General features: G+C 39.8%; 1 protein-coding gene across 1 annotated transcript in view; it reads right to left on the reverse strand.

Moving 5' to 3' along the window:
- Positions 1-7372: 7372 nt before the first annotated feature.
- RpL14 (ribosomal protein L14) overlaps positions 7373-23014 on the reverse strand; it is a 34136-nt gene continuing 18494 nt past the window's right edge. The window contains exons 2-5 of the mRNA XM_067100521.1: positions 19197-19298; positions 18323-18400; positions 7848-7964; positions 7373-7571 (exon numbers count right to left, since the gene is read on the reverse strand). Coding sequence (XP_066956622.1) covers positions 7392-7571; positions 7848-7964; positions 18323-18400; positions 19197-19298 — 477 coding nt within the window. The 3' untranslated portion in view covers positions 7373-7391. The remainder of the gene's footprint in view (positions 7572-7847; positions 7965-18322; positions 18401-19196; positions 19299-23014) is intronic.

The following is a 23014-nucleotide window of genomic DNA, read 5'->3' on the forward strand; positions in this document are numbered from 1 at the left end:
TATATTTACAAATATATTTTCTACTAAAGTTAGTTCTCATACTGTATTTGAAACACGGTACAGGTGTGTATAGGTAATTTCATAAGTACTATAGTAATGAGCATACAGTCGACCCCACCTATTCCTGGTTCTGGTTTCCCTATCGAACATATATACACAATATTTGTGGAAAATTTTGCCTATTCACGGCATTTTTCATTGGAAAATATTCACAAATTACTGTATTTTCATAATTAAATGCATTTTTTTGTGATAAATCTATTAAAATATTCAGGTATAAGCATTTTTAGAGGGTTTTGTGGTGTTTTGAAGTATCAAAATAGATAGTTCTAAGCATTTTGAGAGGTTTTAAGTATTTGCAGATTTTAGCCATTCAGGGGGGTTAGTGGTAAGCATCTCCCGCAAATACTGGGGGTCAACAAATACCATTCAAAATATGTTAGAATAGCCAGATGTTTCATAAACCCATTTTCCTCGTTTTTTCCCTTTAAACAATGATTCTGCTCTCTCAGCTTTCATTCAGTTTTACCATTGTTTAACCATTAATTCTTATATTGTTCATAGAAATCTGTTCCTTTGTCTTCAGAATTATTTTATTTGCCTATATTTTTTTAAGTTATGTGTGTCATCACATATAGGGTCAATCCATCAGCACTTTTCATGGTATCCTCACCATTGGAAAAATATCTATGGTATTGAAAATAATTATAATTGTGACGTAATGAAATTTCTATATATTCAAGGTGTACTGTGAGCCATGGGACGTCGTAAGTCAAAAAGAAAGCCGCCTCCAAAGCGAAAAAATATTCAGCCACTCGACACACAGTTCAATTGCCCATTTTGTAACCATGAAAGGTCATGTGAAGTTGATATGTAAGTACTGTACTGCCCTTGTGTTATGTTATAAATGTATTGTATTATATAAGTATTCTCCCTGTATTATGTTGTCATTGGACAACATAATACAGTAAGAGATGCGCTGAAGTTTTTATTTTTATTTTTTTTTTTTGCACACTATATTAATGGTTCTAATTTAGTACAGTGACGTCTTTCCCACATGAATACAAACCATTGTCTTTTCTGTGGGAGTATCTTCAGCATGAGCTGGGAATTGTTGAACTTAGTAACAAAGAAGGTAGCTGGTTGTTAAGGGGGGTGAGTAGGGAATACCCATCACTCGCCTGCTATCACTTAGCAGGTTGTTTTTTTCAGCCTTTGTCCAATGAGGACACTATGCTGAGCACCTCACTTTACTAGTTCATTGAACCTCGGGTATTTGTGCTTGTTTTAGTTTTTTTTTTTTTTTTTTGGTGATGGCAAAGAAATAAGGACATTGATGTTGCAAGGAGCAGAAGCATTTGTGTGGCCACTTTATGTTCAGTCTGAACACTGAGCCACATAAATTTTGTAAAGATTGTATTGAGTGGTCCCCCTCAGTGAGAGAGGTGTAGTTTGTTGAAGGATGGGTAGCATTTGTTGGCATCCTCCAGAGAGAGGGCAAATATTGACTTCCTCAGTGACACTACTGAATCCTTCTAGTTCTTTTTTTCCTGCCCTTACTGTGCCTCTTCTCATACCTTGTGTGTATCACTTCCCCTTGGTCAAGGGAGGTTATGTGTAGTATGGGGAAGCCTACCTCTCACTGTGGTGATGATCTGGGTACTTTGGCTGGTCTCTTCCCTAGCATAACCCTGACCTGTTTAGCCTGCTTGCTACCAATTACACCCATTGATTCTGCAAGTGTTCCAGGTAGTACACCGTCAATCGTGAACTGGCTGAAGTTGTGGCTTTTGTTGAACATCCAGGGAAGTTCCTTTTTTGCAGCATTTCTTGATCATTAAGCTTTCGCAAAGAAATAAGTTTTGTTCTTGCTGCTGCTGCATCTTCCGCTAAGGATGTTGACCTGCTTTTAGCGGTAGTATGTAATTTCAGTGGGTTTAACTGCAGCAGCAGCCCCAGTGATGCTTCTTTCCTTGACCAGTCTTCCTGTGCTTGAGTTTAGCAAGGCACATACTATGCTTCTGCCCATTTGAATGGGAAGAAGCATAGCCATTGTCCTGCCCTTTCTCCCTCTCATCTTCTTAGACTTTCTCCAATTGGAAGAAACAGTCCTGTAGGACTTCCAGTGAGTACTCTTCAGTGTCTTGGTGGCATGGGTATCACTGAGCAAGTTCAGTGTACCATTTTGGCCTGCAGCATCTTGGACATGAAGACTACTGTAGGTTTTTCCACCTATGTTTTGCAAGAGACACACCTGGTTGAGTCAATGCTACCCACAGTATGTACTTGGTCCTTGGAACGTGACCTTGTGGGCAGCAGGTTTACACATGACAGGTTTCTGCATAGTACTCACTGGTACCAGAACAATGTTTGCATGTGACCATGCAGCTCCTTGCTTGACATTTGACCACCACCAGCCCCAGGGTTGTTTATGCATAGCAGTGCTCGAACTCATCACCTGTATCCTCTTCTAGTTCAGGTGTTATTGAGCATAGGGGGTCATATGGGTTGGTTGACTGTGGCCAAGAACCTCCTTCTAGGTACAGGTCTTCCATAACTCATGCAGTTTCAACTGGTACCAGTCATATACTATGCCCCTGGGAACAGGCACCTAAGTAAACCAGTGCATCTCCCTCTTGAAGGAGAGGATCCATATTATGCTATTCAGGATCTGATGGGACTGGATGGCCCCTTGCTAGTCTCAACAAGCAGAATTGGAATGGAACTCTCAGGAGACAGATGCACAAACTGGCTACGTTAAAAGTAGTGGGCTTATGATGAAACAGACGTATAGTAAAGCTTTTCTTACCTTATCAGTTAAAATAATGCATAGTACAATTGTGAAAGTGCAGACAGGATGAAGGCTACCAAACAGCATACATATTGGGAAATTTTGCAAGTGAATCTGCACCCTTTAGGTACGAGATAAGAATTTATTACAATAAAAAGTTGCAATGACAGGAGTATGACTCTTCAAGCCCAAGTTTCGATATAGAGAGGAATATAACTTTTTAAGCCCAAAACATGACTTTTGGTATTTTCAAAAGTGAAAACATTGACTTTTGGTATTTCCAAGTGCTCTTTTTACAAGAAGGAACAAGGTTGCTTGTAATATTGCTCTTTAATATTAAATTTATGATAACATTGCTTGTACAGTATTTGATTTTATTGCAGTATTTTCATAGTCTTATGTATTTACAGGGACAAGTCTCATAACGTTGGAAGGGTGCACTGCATGATCTGTCTAGAGGATTTCCAGTGTACCATCAACTACCTCTCAGAAGCAGTGGATGTTTACAATGAATGGATTGATGCGTGTGAGAGTGCAAATTAACTATCGTGGTTGATTTTGCTATATGCAGTTTAGTGCAGTTGATAGCTAAATGTCATTTTAAGTTTTGTCTCCTGTTTTTCATAGTTATAAATCATTGTTTTCATATATTGTACATGTTCCAAATCTCAAACTATTTTGTGCACATTTTATTTTGTTTTGATGATTGATAGGAAGACAAAGCTTCAAAAAGAATATTTTTACTCTAGTTATATTCTTGTGCACATTTCATTAAAGATTGCTAGAAAACCAAAGCTTCAAATGTGTTAGGTATAAAAATGAAAAATTGTAATTCCATTTAGTAGGGCATTTTCATTTGAACTGTTTAGGAACTTCACATTGTTGAAATGGATTTTTTTACTCCTGTAAATGAAGGCAAGTTACAATAATGTTTAGTTATTAAAATTCATACTAGTTTGTAAAATATTCATTGCCCAATAAAATTTGTTTTGTAAGTAATGGTATAAACCTAGAAATACACTGTGACATCAGAGCTGCTCTAGCCATGCAGAGAATTGTTGTTGTGAATATGAAAAATGACTCGTCAAAATAATGTCGTTTGGCGAGGTTGTTACCACTCGTCTCAAGAGACTGTATATTTGCAGATGACTGCATTACACCATACCAAGTGTGATTGCGTGTTAATGCCAGTATTTACACATTTCTGTTGGTGCAGTTAGCAAATGGGCAGAGAATGGCTTTAATATTTATCTTCATTGTTGGCACCATTAGGGTTCACCTGAAGCTGAAATGTTATGATGATCCCTACTCTCAATGACTTTAGACAACCTGTTGTTTAAAAAGGTGTCCAAACTTGGCTGGGGAACTGAAAGCAAAATATTCTCAAAAAAGCGTATTGGACAAACCTAGAAATTTTGGAGAGAAACTTGGCTAAAGGCTAATTGCTGGGACCTATGAGGTCATTCAGTGCTGAAAAGGAAATTGATAGTAGAATTTGGCTAAAGGCCAAGTGCTGGGACCTATGAGGCCATTCAGTGCTGAAAGGGAAATTTGGAGTAGAAGGGTTTTAAAGGTGTAACAGGAGGAAAACCTTGCAGTTACACTGAAACAATTGCTAGGCGATGGTGAAGTCAGATGGGAGAAACATATGAACAGAGGTACAGTGAAAGGAATGAAGGGTTGCCTTCATGAACCATAAATAATGCCTCCAGTGCATCGCTTTAAGTGCACTGACAGCACTGCTGTCCTATGGGCTGAGACTCTTATTTCAGTACAGTTACATGAGTAGTTGGTGCTTGTGCATGCTGAAGGGGTTCATGTAACTAGTTGCTGCTGTATTATAAGGCTCTAGTATTGTGATGACTATCCAGTGCCCCTGATATTCCTACCTCTGGTTAACCATTTTGCTATTAAGGGTCAGTGATTATTTCCAGCTTGCACAGAGGAAGACTACTACATAAATTATTTTAGTGTATCTAGGAATCCTACAAATTCCTAGCAACTTTTATATAATTATAAATTAAGCCTTATGAAACAGAACTGGAATGCACCTCAAAAATTTCAGACATTTTCCATCTGGACAGAATTGGTCACTGGTAATACAACTAAAAAAAAAAACCATCCACTATGAGCATACTTGGGGCATTGGTAGCTTCTGAAACCTATTGCTGGTTTAGGTGAGTTTTCCCAATCCTTAGCCAACGTACAACAAATGCTTGTATTTGAAAGGAAGATAGACCAATAAATTATGCTACTTGTTATGCCTCTATATTTGTTCCTACAAAAAGACAAACACTGCCCAGAGAAATAAATTTATTTTGGAATGAAATAGTTTAGGCCAAGTGCTGGCACCTATATCATTCAGTACTGAAAGGGAAATCAAGTGGAAAAGTGTAACAGGTGGAAAACCTCACAGTTACAATTAAGAAAGGGTGGATGGCAAGATGGAAGAGAATATGAATGGAGGTACAGTAAATGGAATGAAAAGGGTTGCAGCTAGGGCTGAAAGGACACTGCAAAGAACCTTATGTAATACAGTAATGCCTATGGTACAGTGTGCAAGGTGCACTGACAACACTACCCTCCTCTACAGGGCTCTAAAAATATATTTCCTAGTGTGGCGGGGAATGGTTGTTGAAGCTTTGCAATTCGATGGTCAAATGGTGGTTGGCAACTGAGAGGATGTTTGTAACACACCAGCAGTATGCCAGCACTTTTTCTTTAGCTACCTTGATGAGTAAGTGTTGCACTGACAGACTGGAAACTGAAACTCTAGTTTTGCAAAGGAGAACAACAATAAGTTTGAAGGAAATGAGCAGGTGATCGGCTGCTTATTTCCTATGCATTAGTGGATCTCAATCAGTTGTCTTCAATCTAGATAGGTCCAACTGCTGTGCAAGTAGTGTGCTGGCTGGCTTCTTTGTAGTGGAAGAGGTTCAAGAAAACAATTGTCCTCAGTGGGAATTTTCTACCTCTGACATTGCAGACTGTTTTAGGCTTATTCTTTTCTCACTAGTCTTTCTGCTCCTTTGGCTCAGTCAGGATAGAGGGGTTGGGGGGGGATACGAGTGAAAGTAAGTGACAAGCATGAGCTATTTGATGAAGACAACCCAAGTGCCTGTATAGAGCTCTCCCCAGGTGAGACATGGCACATGCTATTGATTCACTATCACTAGCCCTGTTTTGTCAGTTGCTCCTGATATGTCTGCTTTGCTGGAGTACTTGTGGAAGGTATGGCTTTTACTAAATATTCTGGGCAATCTGTCTTTCCTACATCCTTGGACCACTTGGCTTCAGCTAAGGGGTCTTGTATTCCTGATGCTGTTCCTTCTAAGGAGCTCAACACTATTGAACCCCCTTTATAAGTTACATTGGCTGCTGCCACTGAGGAAAGTAAGATTCATGGATGGGGTAGGTAAAGAGAAACAAGGTTGTAACTTTCCACCGGTTCATTGTTGAACTCTTCCTCCTCGTCTTCTGGTCCTCATTCTTCTTGTAGACTGTGAACCATTGGGTGGTGTCTAATGTCCAGATTTGTAGTTTTACACATACAAGGTCCCATGATGCGACGCAGGTTCACGTGCAAGGTTGCTGCATATCAATACATTGCTTTGTGGAAAGCTGCACACACGTGATCACGCAGACACGGTGCTCCTGGTTTGTCCAAGACTCCTAACGAGCACAAGCAAGATAAGTGCATGAAGTGTTGATCCATAGCCTCTAGTGCAGTGTTGCCTGATGATAAATTCTACAAAACGTGTACCACAATTTCAAGCAGTCAACCTCAAATTGTTGCTCTGCTACCAGTGGGGTAACTTTTGGGCCACCAACCAGTTGCACTTAATCAGTATATCTAGTTCTGACACAAAGTTCCGAAGTTGGAGTTGTTTTTAATGAGCCCTTGCCAGGTGTTTCTATCATGTGTCCTTTAGTCTGTTTTTTAAACTAGAATTTAAAATGCACTGACTGATTACAGTAATACATAAATTCTAACACCCTTAACCTTTATGGAGACGAAAAAAAAAAAAGGGGGCACAGAAGATACTGTTGGTATGGTTATTCAGTCCTCAATAACAGTCTGAAATAGAAAACAACAAACAAAATTATGCTAAATCAAAAGGTATTGAAACAAAAAAAACATTATGCCAAATCAAAAGGTATTGTTACTTCAAACGACATGCACTCTCTTGCGATGGCCAATGTATACAATTCTTTAAAAATTACCACTGAATGAACTTGAACTGCCAGACTTGGTGGCAACTAATTTCACATTACCATTGTTTGGAATTCTTTTCCTGTTTCCCAAATTGTCCCATTTTATAACTACAACTCAACTTTTGTGCCCTAATATTAAGTTAATAATCAAGGAATTTGAAATATTTTGGCCAAAAGTTCATTACTGCACCAAATAACCTGTCCCTTGTCAATCATGTTAAATTCAAATGCAACCCTATCCAACAACATCAAGCACTGTTGAAACAGGAACTCTCAAATATGAGAAACGGTAAATCGCAGATTTATTATGTGGAGTGACAAACATTCATCACTGCTTAATATAATGGCAAGAAATAAAACAAAAGCTTCTAATGCAAGTGTCTCTTTATTGTTCAGTCTTGGCCTTCTTCTTAGTGGCCTTTTTAGCAGCCTTTGCTTTAAGCCTTGTGTCCTTGGCCTTCATGGACTTCTTCTTGATGCGGCGGAATGCATCCTTAATTATCTTATTTCTAGACTGTTTGGCACGGCCAAGCTTATACCGGTCATAATCAGTCATTGTAATTCTCTGAAAAAGAAGAAGAAAAACAAGTTAAATGAAAAATATTCCAAATGTACCAGCTTGTTCGATTACTATAGGACGTGTGGAGATCTATTACTTACCAAAGCCCAAATAAATTCATTTTAAAAACCACAGACTGAACACACCTGGGTCAGTACAATATAATACATGATATTTAATTGCCATTGTTTATCTTACAAAATGCCATCAAAAATTTTCATTGTGACCAAGTCTTTGTTGCTATCAAATAACAGTGATATAAAAGAATTCCCATTAACTTACCACTTCATGCTTCTCAATATTCTTCTGCCACTTGGAAGCAGCAAACCTTTGTGAGATTTGTTTTTTCTCCCACTCTTCCCTCACACCCTTAGACCTCTGGCTGCGCTGGAGTTTCAACTGAAATAGAGGAATTTGCACACTTTTACTTTAAATTACATGGAAAGCATGCAACTTTCTTTGCATTTTGAGAAGCGTTGGTTGTAATGATTGCTTCCAATCTCCATACATCAGTAAGAGGTCTATGCTGAAAGAAAACTCAACCTTACAAGCAGAATAAATGTCATACATCTGGCTCTATAGCCAATAAATTTGTGAGGCATGGTTTACTTGCCATAATTATTCCTGTAAATTTATACTGTTAAGAACCACTGGTTTTTAAACTAACTATGAAATAGCAAGGTTTGCTGGCTTGCTATTATTCATTTTGCAGTTACACTCCCGGTTTGCTTCCTTGGTTCACTCCAGCAGAGGTTGCTTAAGGAATAAGGTCTGATCCACAACTTGAGCCTGGTCCACTACTTGACTCAAGCCTACTACCTGATCTGCCAACTATAGGGAACCAGCAGCTCAAATCCTTTTTATTTTTTTTTTTTCTGACTTCATCAGGATCTCATGGAGATTATTTTGGAATGGATAATCTCAAGATTACCAAGCACCCTTCATTGCTGAACAATATTTTTTACCCTTACTACTTAAAACCCATGATTTCAGGTGTGAGCACTCTAGCTATCTTTAAGGATGGTCTTTTACCCTAAAGTACTGTTCCAGTTTATGCCAACTTGTTTCGTGAATGCCAACATTACACCCAGGCAACAATGTTTATACCTTTTGAGCCATAAGGCACAAAGTTTATAAAGAATATAATTCTCAGTACAGTGTCATACATAGTCATTTCTCCAATAATTTTTTTTTACACAAAACCAAATTTTACTCATTTAGTATGTGACACAAAAGCATGCAATAAAAAAAGCTCTTGTCAAGGTCTGTATTCCTACCATTAGGCAGCTAATACCAATAAAAATCTGGCAACTACTTTATACTATAGCTGGTTCACTTAAGGTAGATTTTTGGGCCTATGAAATGTTTGTTTGGCGGCTTCTGATTGGCTGGTACCAGGAGGTAGGCAGCTGGTTCACTATTTCTTCATTTATCTCACATTTTGCACAAGACATGAAAGTTTTGGTCGTACCATAGGATTCAGTATTAATTGTACAACTAAATCATGATTTCCAGAAATCAATAAGATAAAACACAAAGGAATTACAACAAGTAAAAGTGAAGAGAGAAGCATTTTATTCTTTATACCTGTTTTTACTTATCGGATTTTGCACCATTCATGCGATCAAGATAAAATAAAACTTGTGTTTTCATACAAATAAATTCACCCTGAATATGCTGGTGCTTTCAGATTGTAGATGAGTGTGATATGTGAAGAGAAAATAAAGAATATGTCTTATTATGTTGCATCCGTTCTTGCTTTAGTTTGGCAGTAGTGCCGAGAGATGGTGATCTGCAAACAGCAAGAGCTTTGAGGCGCTTTGACAGTTGCCAATTATTATATGAGAAGTTTGCAGTTTCGACAATATTTACCATATGTCATTACATTTTCTGTAAATAAATGCATAAATTCCCATTATGACTGTCAAACTTTTTCACTCCAATATCATGTATGTCCGGACATATCTGATACGAAAAAATTAATAATCAGATGGATGCATCTGGATGTGTTGGCTTCAATTCAGTCTAGGTGAGAAACTTGCATACTGTAGGCTATATGATAACTAACAGGCTTACATAATTATGAGTTCATTATTATGGCCGCTTGTTTCAATAGTCAATAACATCAAAAGCTTATGGTTTTTATATGTTCATTCAATAAACGAAAGTACATCTTTTTATTTACCATAAATATTTGGCGATGTAACGAATACAAAATTCTGTCTTTTTCTGAATTTGTTTGAGCTACTCTTACACCAGAATGTTTACTCCTTTATATAAACGTTACATTTGACAATCATGTAGCCTACAGTATGCAAATTTCTCACCTAGACTAAATTAAAGCCACACATCCAGATGCATCCATCTGATTATATATGGAGTGAAAAAAATTGACAGTCACAATGCATTTACTTGCAAAAAATGTAATGACATAATACGGTAAATACTGTCGAAACGGCAAACTTCTCATATCACTAATTGGCAATTGTCAAAGGCGCCTCAAAGCTCTCGCTGTTTGCAGACCATCGTCTCTCAGCACTACTGCCAAAAATAAAGTCAAGAACGGATGCAACATAATAAGACATATTCTTCATTTTCTCTTCACATATCACAATCTGAAAGCATCAGCATATTCAGGGTGAATTTATTGTATGAAAAAAGTTTTATTTCATCTTGATCGCATGAATGATGCAAAATCTGATAGTAAGTAAAAACAGGTATGAAGAATGAAATGCATCTCTCTTCACTTTTACTCGTTGCAATTCCTTTATGTTTTATCTTATTGATTTCAGGAAATCATGATTTAGTTGTACAACTAATACCAAATCCTATGGTATGACCAAAGCTTTCCTATCTTGTGCAAAATGTGAGATAAATGAAGAAATATAAACATACTGCTAGTTTTCTGAGCTACAGACGTAAAAATGAGACAGTGAGCCAGCCGCCTACCTCCTGGTACCAGCCAATCGAGGCCACCAAACAAACGTCTTGTAGGCCCATGAATCTACCTTAAGTGAACTAGCTATAGTGCTTAATGGCAATTCATGGTGGGGCTTGATTTCACATGAGTTTTAAAATGCAGCATTGCTAATAAAAGTGGTCATTAAGTGACAAGGCATCAATGTTTGCAAGTGTTTTTTTCTTTTCTGGCTTACTTGATAACCAACTAACCAGAAATGTGGAAAAATACATTACATTAGAACTGCTTTACAAGTGCACTGTCTATCAACCAACAGCAATAACTTAGCAGCTCCAATAACTGCATCTAACAATGAAACAATCCTGGCAACTTTCTGTTTAGCAAAACAGAGAGAGAGAGAGAGAGAGAGAGAGAGAGAGAGAGAGAGAGAGAGGAGAGAGAGAGAGAGAGAGAGAGAGATTTATTACTTAGATTTTAAAAAGCACTGCCAATCCCACCATTCGAGCTTTCTTGTGAAAAACCCCATCATTAATTTTATCTGTACAAAATACTTGTAAGAAAACATCTGCGACTTACTATCCTACCAAGACTAAACAAACAATAACTTCACCCTTCCACTGCTAAGAATGCACTAAATAGTATGAAATGAAACCATAAGTGAGAAATAGCTCTTGGCTCCCAAAAAACCACCTCAGGACACTAGAGTTGACCAACAAATTGTATCACAAACATATGTTCCACGTCTGCATGATATTTTTTTCTATACATTTAGCAATTGAAAAGCAGACATTCCTACATCTCATATCACAAAAAATGCGTAAGAATGTTTTTGTCTGAAATTTTTTGTTTTGGGTAGAAATGAGCAAATAACCCAAGACTGCAAGCTTAAAAAAAGGTGAAAACAGCAATGCTGATGAAAAGTTAAACCAGAAAATTTCTAACAAATAAAGTTTAGCCTGTAATTATGTTAAATGAAAAATGGCATTTTTATAATGAAATAAAGTTTTATATATACTTACCAAGTAATTACATAGCCTTTAGTTTCTATCAATCGGCAGCTAGAATTTTGAAATTCGCAGTAGTGCTACTTTTGTTTTGGCTCGGCGAGTCACTGAGCCAACGTCCACTTTCGGGGTAAGAGAGGAACCAGCTCAGCAAAGGAGCTCAATATGTTTATGCCTTCCTAACTATGCGAGGGGAGGAGGGAGGCCTTTGATTATGTAATTACTTGGTAAGTACAGTATATATAAACTATTTTATTAAAAAATGTCATTTTTATATATGCTAGTTAGCAAGTAGTTACATAGCTGAATCCCACATTGGAGAAGGTGGGATGCATGGGTTATCTACTCTAATACATTAAAAATTGCAATGTAAAGAAATTAGAAGTATTGCTAGCATTGGTAAAAATGCTTGCTGGTTCCTTACCTGTTGAGAGAGCTGCTACAGGAAAGTACTGCCTCTGGACGGCACTCATCTCAACATATAGTGGTGTGGTGGTATAGCCAGGAGTAGCCTACTACATCAGTGGGACTCTTTGCTGCGAAAGAGCATCCGATTGCACACAAAGTATTAACAAAGTTGGCCCTGCCCTGGGCACAGTACCATAAAACAAAACCAGGGAATAAAAAGTCACCTATTGCCAAAAGTTAAAAGGCACCATTACCCAACCATCAATAAACAAAAGTGGTGAGCACTCCAAATACATAGTAACCCCCGGCTCCCCTACAACTCGACACCAATAATCATGGAGAAAAAATAGGATGGATGAAGAAAGATTTCCTACGTTCCTACCAACACTAAACCAGCAACTGAAATAGGACCCAAGGTACTGCAATTTTCATAAACAGTTTCAATTTCACGCAAATAATGAGATGCAAACACAGATTTGCTTTTTCAAAACGTTGTTTGGATAACAGAGGTAATAGGCAAATGTCCGAAAGCCAGGGATGTGGCTACCGCCCTCACTTCATGCGCTTTTACCTTTACTAAAGGTTAACACATCCTTCTCAATCTGTGAGTGAACCTCTAGAATAAGATCTCATAAAAAATATCCAGGCATTTTTTGAAAGAGGGCGGGAGGAATTCTTTACTGAGCACCAAGGGTTACTCGAAGCCCCCTGGATCTTTTCCGTTTTAAGTAAATAGTATTTCAATGCCGTTACGGGGCAAAGAGTCCTTTCTACTGTATATATCCTCAGGACCTAGAATATCTACCAAACTTTTAATAATGAATCAGCGAGGCCAAGGGCTGGAAGAAGTCTCATTTTTAGCCAAAAATCCTTGGGTAAAAGAGCAAATTGTGTTAACCTGAGAGAATCCAATCTTCTTATCAAAAGTGTGTAGCTCACTTACCGGCTTGGCAGTAGCTATCGCTGCTAGGAACAGTCTTCATGGTGAGGTCCCTCAGAGAGCCTTTAATGGTTGAGGTAGACAGATTCCTGGAAGACTTTTAAGTAGAGCAGGAAATCACCAACCTCCGCTATAGACGTCTTAGAAGACATGTTAGTTGTGTTTCCTGCACCAGTCACAGAAGACTGTCCACTTGGCCTGATAAACTTTGCTCGAGGAATGTCATCTGAAACGAGCAATAGCGTCTGCAACTACCTTTGAAAATCCTTTCGCTTGTACCAATCTGTAGACAGTCAGAACACGGTCAGAGCCAGAGTGGACAGTCTTTGATGGGACTGCCTGAAATGTGGTTGTCTGAGTGGTTTAGGTTTTTGAGGCAACAGCCCCAGAAAATCCATGAGAAGTTCAAGCAATCCCAGGAACTAAAAGCATTGTGTTCGTTGCCCATGCTTGTAGATTTGGTGCTGGCTAACAATACAGAGGGAGGCGATAGTTCTTTGCAGTCACAAACAACTGACCTTCCCTAGAGTTTCCATAACTCTAGGCACACAAGGGGGTCCACAGTCCATTCCACGGGGAGAACTTGCTTTCGACGGCTGAGTTAGTCTACTGATATGCTGAATTGTCCCTGAATAAACCTGGTTAAGATCTGGGTTTGATTCTGATCCACTCAAATGAACACAACTCTTGCTGCTTGGCAAACAGTAAATGAATGAGTCCCCCCATTTTTTGACAGAGGACAGTGCCGTGGTGTTGTCCGAGTGGACAGTCACTGTCTTCCTGGACACCTCTGATGCAAATGCTTGCAATCCCCAGTGAAATGCTATCAAGTCCTTCACACTGATATGCCATTTCCTCTGCTCTGAAGTCCACAGGCCTGAGATTTCCTTGTCTCCCAGGAGGGCTCCAACCTACGACTAATGCGTCTGAATAAAACACTAGGTCGGGGCTCAGAGGAAGGACTGACTTCCCTCGAGAGAGCTTGTCTCTTGATTTCCACCAAACAAAGTCCTCTTTTTATTTCCTTGTTTATTGGAAAAATGAAAGAGTCCGGGGATTTCTTTCTGTTCCAACTGATTTTCAGAAAGAACATTAAGTTTCTCATGTGTAGCCTTCCCAGGGACACGAACTGTTCAATGGACGAGTGGGTCCCCAAAACGCTCATCCAGCTGTTCGCAAAACAGGACTGAAGGGAGAGAAATTTGTACTTTCTGAAAGCAAGCGTTTATTCTTTGGGGGGAGGAGGAAAAACCTGAAAATCCATGAGTTTATCCTCATCCCCAAATAAGCTATCTCCTGAGGAGACAGTAGAGATTTTGGAATCCTGGGTGAGAAGAAGGGTCTTGTGAAGGTCCTCCGCACATCTGTCCTTCGACTGGGAGCGAATCAGCCAATAGTTGAGATACAGTGAAATGTTGACCCCCATCAAATGTCATCATTTCGCTACTGGAGCTAGGACTCGCGTGAACACCTGCGGAGCCGTGGACAGGCCAAAGCAAAGGGCTCTGAACTGGCACACCGCGTTCTGGAACACAAACCTTAAAAACCTCCTCGAATCCTGATGAACTAGGACATGAAAGTAGGCATCTTTCATGTCTATCGAAGTCATCCAATCTTCTAAGCGAATGGATGCAGGGAAGTACTAGGTCATTTCTATTTTGAATCTTGTTTTCTGCACGTACAAGTTCAGGCCACTCACATCCAGAACTGGCCTCCAGCCCCCGAGGCTTTGGGGACTATGAACAGTCAATTGTAGAACCCCCCACAGGGAGGTATCCTCGACTAGCTTGATGGCTTCCTTTTCGAGGAGTGCTGACACTTCTTGGGAGGACTGAAAACCTCTTGGAGCCTGCAGAGTAGACTGTCAATAAGAACCTCTTGGAGCCTAAAGAGTAGGCCGTCAATAAGAACCCCTTGGAGCCTGTAGAGTAGGCCGTCAATAAGACGGACTTGTTGGTTAAAGGAAGTTTCCACAGAAACGGTATCGAATAACCTTCTCTCAAGACTTGCACTATCCAACTTTTCTGCTCGTCTCACTTCCCAATGCTCCCAAAAGTGGAGGAGCCTTGCTCCCACAGGTGTGCGGAGGGCTAGATCCTCACTCAAGTACAGGTGGTTTATTAGAGGACTTTTTGATAGCTAGAGGGGTGAAACGGGAGTTGCGCAAGGTCTGGGGAAGCCTCTTTGTCTGTCCCTACCCTGAAAGGGCTGAGCTTGAACAGGAGAAACTGTCCTAGTTGAAGGCCGGAGTATCTTTAGGAAGCCTCGCTGATTGGCGAGAAGGTCCTGAGTGGACTTTTTCTGCAGATCAGAAGCAATCTGCAGAACAGTAGCCTGAGGGAATAGGTTTTTCTGGTCAAGCAGAGAAGAGAAGCGCGGACTTCTGAGAAAGTGTCACTTCCTTTGTGGTGTAGGAACACCAAAGCTCCCTTTTCTTGAGAACACCCATTGCAAACAGAGAGGATAACTCAAGCGAAGCATCTCTAATACCTTTATTCAGGCATGAGATGACTCTTAAAAAGTCTGAAGAGGAGTCTTCCGGAATATGTGGGCAATTCTTTATTTCATGGGCACGGGCTCCTGCTGCCCAGTCTAAAAAGCTGAGACCTTCCAAGACCTTAAACAGATGCTTGATAAGGTGGTCCAATCTGAGGTCAAGAACAAAATTTTTGCTGAATTAAACACTGACCTTCTGGAGGAGTCAATCAACCAGGAAAGGTCTCCCTGGAAGGATGCAGAAGCTCCCAGGGATGGGGCCTCTCCAGTTGCATAAAATAAGTATCTTCTCTGCAACAACCTAGACAGTGGACAACTAAAGGAGCTCTTCCCTGCTCGCTCTCTTGCTCAAGAGCCAGCTTTCCATTTCATGTAGAGCTTTCTTAGCTGAAGAGGACAGCACCATTTTAGGTAGCCTAGAAGGAGTCATCTGGTTGTCCATGAAGTAAGTCGAAGCTGGTAACGCCGGAGCTGCAGGTGAAAAATCTGGAAATGTTGCCAGCAGGAACCTGAGCAAGGAGGCATACGCCGAAGAAGGGGTAACAGGATCCACATCTTCTTCCTCCTCAGAAGAAATGGGCAACAGCTCCGCAATAGGCTGAGGTGTTGAGAACGCTCTCTTAATTAAGCCCAGGATATTATCCAACTGGCGTTGGATCAACTGGAATGATGGATCCATTAGTGAGGAAGCCTGTTGTGCTGCAGAGAATGAAGAGAGAGACGTGGCTGGGAGCGAAGCTGCAACTGTGGGAGCAGGAGTTGGCTGCGCAAAAGAAGACACAGGGGCTACAGAAGGCTTGGCAGAAATTGGGTGCTCAGAAGTGGAAACAGACTTGGGCGCCAACAGACTGTCTTGCAGCAAATGGCAGATGGGCTCTTGGGAGCCAACAGCCGCTAAGGAGCTACAGGTACAGCAGCTGGGCGCCAGTGAGCGCCCGACACTGCTACATGCCCAGGAAAACCCTCCGAAACTACGGATGGGCACTTAGAAGAAGACAAGGTCCTAGAAGCAGAAGAGCGCTTATGAACAGTAGCGTGTTTAGTAGATGGAAACTCCCACTAACTCTGGGTGATCCTGGGAGAAATGCTCTGGACTGTCCCAAAAACTATAGGATGGCAGTCACTCTAGAGAAGTTTCTTTAACCTTCTTAACTGGGACTGAAGGAGGCTGAGACACACCAGGGGCACAGCTCTTCAGAGGGGCGAGACTCCTTGAACACGCCATTGGCGCCTAGGGCTAGAATCACTAATGGAAATGGAGACGCCTTTCCAGCAGCGCTCCATCACAACCTGGGACGTGGCAACAGGTCCGACTGAGGGGGCGACTGCCTGTGGGCAGACCCCACTGACCTCCTTTGGGATCCCAGTTTGGCTCCTCCCAGGTTTAGGGGTTTGCCAGGGACCTTTGCCTTGGAGAATTGGCAGGACAGACAGCCACCTCCTCCACTAACACTTCATCAGCACTTTTCACGTTCACTTGTCCATCAGGACTTTCACAGAAGCAACTATTTTCTCCATTGTATTAACCAATAATCCAAACTTAAGGTTAATGCTAGACTCAAGGCTGGTAATGGGGTCGGGATTGGGAGTACCAAGGAATCACAATAATTATCATTAGAAGACTTATGGACACCTGACTAGCTAAAGTCTTCTTACTCCTAGTTCTTGCCGCTGCCTTCCTCTTTTTGTCCCTGCCTAATTTGGTCAAATGCACATTTTACTATCCCATGAAACATACTCTTCATAAGTCAATTCAGGAGAACATATTTGACCCCTACAAGTTGTACAAGAGTATGTGGGTCATAACAGGCTTTAGTCAGTCGAATATCTGTTATCTTGTCAGCCTTTACTGTATCTTTGTATAATTTGTGGCACGGAATACATATTTCTACGTTTCTACCATCTTTGTATAATTTGTGAAGTGAAATTTGTTGTGCCAAGGTATTTTACAGATTATAATTTTGAAGGGTTTCAAAAGCAATTTTCATCACTAAACATTACGAATTTCTGAAACGGCACATCTTCAATAATTTTAATAGGTGATTCTAATTCTGATGTGAAAAAACCGAGTTAAGTAAGGAAAATTGATTTGTTGGGTGATATGGCTACAAATCCCATGCCTGATGAGGCTTCGGACCCATCAGTATATATTGCATAACATGGCCCTTTATGCTGCTTTTTATGATGTTCTGGAGTATATGCATAACTTTCAGATATTTCAAGTGCATTTACGCTTGCATAATGTGACTAAACTGTACCACCTTATGGGGTGATCCCCCTACCAGGGGTTTAAATGTATATGATAAACAGAAACCTTAAGAAACTAGGAAAAATATGTGAAGTTGAATATGAAGAACTTTATGCAACATTTGCTTCACTAGGTATAATGTATATATATCTTCTTAACAATTATAAATAAAACATCCTTATTCAGACCTGCTTTATCCTGGAAAAAAAAAACCCTTCTTCAAACTAAATTCTAAATTCCTCACAATAATCACCTTTCCTTAAATTAATATATCTTGGGAAATTTTAATTTTTTTTTTCTACCACATAAATGAGATGATAGCTTCTGACATGGAATCTCTATATCAATATCACTAATTACACAAAACTACCAAAATATCTACCGAGGTTCTATGCATATTTACAGTGATTTTCACTTTTTTTTTCAAAATGATCATACAAAGAAACCAACATTTATATCAAGCCTCCGCCTTTATTTATTCAATCTATAATTAAAGTGCCAAACCACAACAAAGAGCATAACACCGTTACAAATAGAGGGGGGAATTGCACAATTCTTTAGTCCATGCTTGAACTGCAATCTACAGATAAAAGGTCTAAGTACCAATTCAACCCAGTAACATTTATGAATTACCACCCTAAGGCTAACCCATTAAATTCCTATAAAAAAAAAAAAAAAAAAAAAAAAAAAAAAAAAAACCTGAAACTTCCCTTTCTAATGTATAATCAACATAAGCCTTACCAAGTACTTAGTCAGGTACATTTCAGAAAACTTGAAAGGCTGGCGAGGGACTCCTGTGCATGGTCCATCAATAAGGGCCTGAAAATACATAAGAGCTTTAATAGTATTTAGTTTCATGTTTGTTTATGAAATAAAAAAAAAAAATACCCTTTTTTCAAATGGCTAAGAATTGCTAATAAACTACATTTTAGTCTAAAAAAGCTTCATCATTGCCTCTAATGCCATTCAGTGGACTGAACTTACATGACTCCTTAACTGAGCCATTTCAATAAAAGCCAGATACACTTAACTTACACAACCATATCCCGTTTGTCTTCAACCCCAAAAGATTATTAGCAGTCTGAACAGCATTAAAGACAGGAACACAAGCCAAGTTACAGAGGTCTCTTCAACAAATCTGTCTAGCAAGAGTATAATTATGCCAATATTACTGGTCTGACAGGATGGCATACAAATAACAAAACCATTCTGACAAATGCATGAAACCAAGACCCTTCTTGTGTAGTTCTTCAAATGTGCAGTATATATATATATATATATATATATATATATATATATATATATATATATATATATATATATATATATATATATATATAAAATATATATATAAAATATATTCATTAACCTTCCAAGGGATACAGCCCTCCTCTGACAAACAAACATGGCAGTTGCCTTCACGAACCCAAAAAAATTCTGCATTTTTACATTAACATAAAAAAAAACTATATAGGAAGGGTTCATTTATTTCTCACATCATATAAAACTATACTGCTTTGCTCTAAAAATTTTTCAAATCTATCTTATCGTTCTGCCATCTACTTTCCCTTATTAATTATAACAGCTTGTTAAATAATTTACATTCATCACTTACCCTGTTGCCATCAATGACATCCACAATGGCAGCCAATTTGCCTTTGAAGCGGCCATAATTAAGAAAGACCACCCGGCCTATCTGCACAAACTTTCTGAAAGTCTGAGGAATAAGAAAAAAAAAAGGGTATAAGTCAGTATTAAACTAGGGTTAATGCAAGGAACTATATTAAGCATAATTTTACTACAGTCTGAAAGGTAATCTAAACTGGCTTTATGTGCAGATCACTTCCCAACTACCAGAAATCACAAATTAAATTTTATAAACGTTAACTTCTATCTTTTCTGGATAAACAACCCTCAAGTTTTTATGTGAATATACTTTCAGCACTGGATGTTTGAAGTTGCTGAGGCTTGGTAACAAGGTAGTTGAAATAGAAGGTAGGTGGGAGAGGGTGTTACCACTACCTAACTTGGGTTTATTCTGACCATAAATCCACCTTTTCTTTTGACAAACCCCATGCAGATTTTATTCCTGTGAAAATACACTCCCCTCTCTTTTATATGGGGACTTATGCCTTACTTGTGATGCTTTGTTTCACAGAACAAGACCTGCACCACCCTGAAGGAACTGAAATGTTGTTCTGTTCCCCCATTACACCCAATCAAGTCTGCGACTAAGGCAAAATGCTGGAGGAATGGACAATCAATCATTACCTGGAAATGCCAGCTTTCTGGTCAAGTTCTGCGCGCACACACACACATATATAAAAAGCCTGCAATCCAATTTGAGAGGATATGGCCCGAGCCAGGGAGGTTTCACCACATATAACTATTTTGTAAAAAATATATCAGTCCTATTGTATGTAACGTCATTTGTAACGTAACATAACTACGGAAACTCTTTACTACCGTACAATGGTTGAAGTCCAAGTAAAAGAGTTGTTATACGATTCGGTTATTAGCAAAATAGTTTCTCGTTCGGTTGTTTATGGCTATACTGTATGCATTTACGCAAGAATATAACATTACTAACAATACTTTTATCAATCTCTTTTACTTTTTTAACTAAAAGATGGAGTAAAGATGGAGGAAAAGAAGTTGGTCTATTGTAATTTGGTCTCTCTCGCTGCCTGATTGTGCGCTGCTGTCTGTGCTCACGCGAAATTTAAAACTATTTTCTAAATATTGTCGTGTTGGTATTAATTGTTTACCCCATTGCAAAAGCGAATTATCATAATGGAATTATCATAATTCGAGCACTACCTGTATCCCACATGGACAGTTTCAAAAATGAAATCCTGACCACAACATACACCTTTCCACTTCCCACAAAGACTAAGCCAATTGGTCCCAATGGAGAAGTACTGATAAGGATTGTACACAATCAAGGTGATACACAAGGATGGACTGAGTGCAAGCATTGACAATGACAAAGCACACCAAATTCACAGGCCACAGCCTGTTTGCCGTGAGTAGTGTTGGGATGTCAACTTGTATGGAAGGTTAAAAACCACAAGCATCCTTGGACCATACTTCCTCACATCCAGGGGTTCAAGGGAACAATGATGGATGTACAATAAAGCCCCCGTATTCGCGGGGGATGTGTACCACACCTTCCCGCAAATAGCTAAAATCCCCGAATACTTCAAACCCCTTTAAAAACACTTACAACTGCCTGCCTATTTTGGGATAGGGAAAAAAAAAAAAAAAAAAAAAAAAAAATATATATATATATATATATATATATATATATATATATATATATATTATATCCTCAGGTAAAGAAAAGTGAACATGGTTTGGCACAGCCAAGAACCAGCATTCAGGATACTATGAACAGATAAGTCCTTCTTGAATGCCAAGGAGCAGCTTAGTCCTCTAATGCCATGTGGTATTGCATGCACAATATTAGCAGTAAAACATGACGCATAGGCATGCCTAACCACTTCACAAAGCCAAACCAAAATAGTATTCTTGGACACTTCTTTCTCAATCCGGCTCATGCTTTTACATCAAGTCTTTGGCATCCCGTCTGAGATGTCGAGTCCTTTTTAGATAGCAACGCAGTGCTCTGACGGGGCAGAGGAGCAATTCATCTGGATCGTCGTTAATGAAATCCCCAAGGGAAGGGAAGGAAAAGGAGGTAAACCTGTCACCATGAACCGAGGGGTTTTGAGTCTTAGCCACGAATTCTGGGACAAATACGAAAGCTGTTGACTTCCAACCCCTGGTATGTTTAACATCAAAAGCTAGGCCAGGAAGTTCGCCCACTTTCTTTGAAGAAGCCAAGGCTAGAAGGAAAACCGTCTTGAGGGTCAAGTTCCTGTTCGATGACTGACGCAGTGGTTCGTATGGGGCTCAAGAAAGACTACTTAGCACCAGAGTCAGATCCCAGGTAGGAGGTTTCAGTTTTTTAGGAGAAGACTGCTCAAAACTTTTGAGCAACATAGAGATTTCCCAAGATGAAGTTAGGTCCATGTCTTTCAAATGACGAACCAATCCCAAGGCAGCCCTGTAGCCCTTAATAGCAGAAACAGAAAGGTGTTTTTCTGTTCTGAGGAACAAAACAGAAAGGTGTTTTTCTGTTCTGAGGAACATCCAAAAATCAGCAATCCAATGAATAGAAGTTCTAAGTGGAAGGAAACCCTGTCGACGACACCAATCACAGTAAACGGCCCATTTTCCGATACATGGTCTGAGAAGATGAGGTAATCAGACACCTGTGTTGCTGCTTTGCCAGAAAAGCCTTTCACTCACAGGAAATACTGGATAGTCTCAAAACATTAAGAGATAGGGATGTTACCAATGATGGTATCACTCTACATGAGGTTGACAGAGAACACTGTGCCCAAAGGTATTTCTCTTGGAACCGTTGAGAGCAGAGTTAGAAGATCCGGAAACCATTCTGCCTTCAGCCTCTATTGCTGGGAACGAAGATGAAGACGCCCATGAGGAACCTGCTTCTCTAGCGATATCAAAAGTCCTGGGATCACTTGCCACTGCCGAGCCGGTTGGTTCCACTTGGATAGAAAGGAGCGAGCCACTGCCCTGAACTTCTCTATCCTCTGATCTTAAAAGTTAAGTATATCTTAGTTTAACCAGACCACTGAGCTGATTAACAGCTCTCCTAGGGCTGGCCCGAAGGATTAGACATATTTACGTGGCTAAGAACCAACTGATTACCTAGCAACGGGACCTACAGCTTATTGTGGAATCTGAACTACATTATAGCGAGAAATGAATTTCTATTACCAGAAATAAATTCCTCTTATTCTTCATTGGCCGGTCAGAGATTCGAACTGATGGGTAGACTCTTGACGAGGCAGTGTCTATAATCATTACCAGGTAAAGGATTCTCTGACTGGGTTGAACATTGGACTTTTCAAAATTTATCATGATGCCTAAGCCGCGACAAAATTGAAGAAGACGATCCCCGTCTCGAATTATCAGTTTATCTTTTCCCAAGAATCGCCAAGACCAGCCAGTTGTCAAGATATCTTAGGAGGCGAATTCTCTGAGCAAGAGCCCATGTTGACACTAGGATGGAAACTCGTGTGAACAACTGGGGAGCTGTTGTCAGACCGAAGCAAAGGACTTTGAAATGGAACACCAGATCTCCGAGACTCAAGCAAAGGAACTTCCGGGAAGAGGGATGAATAGGGATCTGGAAGTAAGCATCCTTCAAATCTAGGGTCAGCATGTAGTTGTTGTCTCTGATGGCTGCCAAGACTGTTCTCATATTTCTGATAACAAGGTCCAATGCTGATAGGTCTATCACAGGCCTCCAATCACCAGTTGCCTTGGGGACTTGGAAGACTCGGCTGTAGAACCCTAGGGGAGGACTCTTTACTTGCTCTACAGCTCCCTTCTTTATCA

Source organism: Macrobrachium rosenbergii, chromosome 56 (genome assembly GCF_040412425.1).
Source record: "Macrobrachium rosenbergii isolate ZJJX-2024 chromosome 56, ASM4041242v1, whole genome shotgun sequence".
NCBI lineage: Eukaryota > Metazoa > Arthropoda > Malacostraca > Decapoda > Palaemonidae > Macrobrachium > Macrobrachium rosenbergii.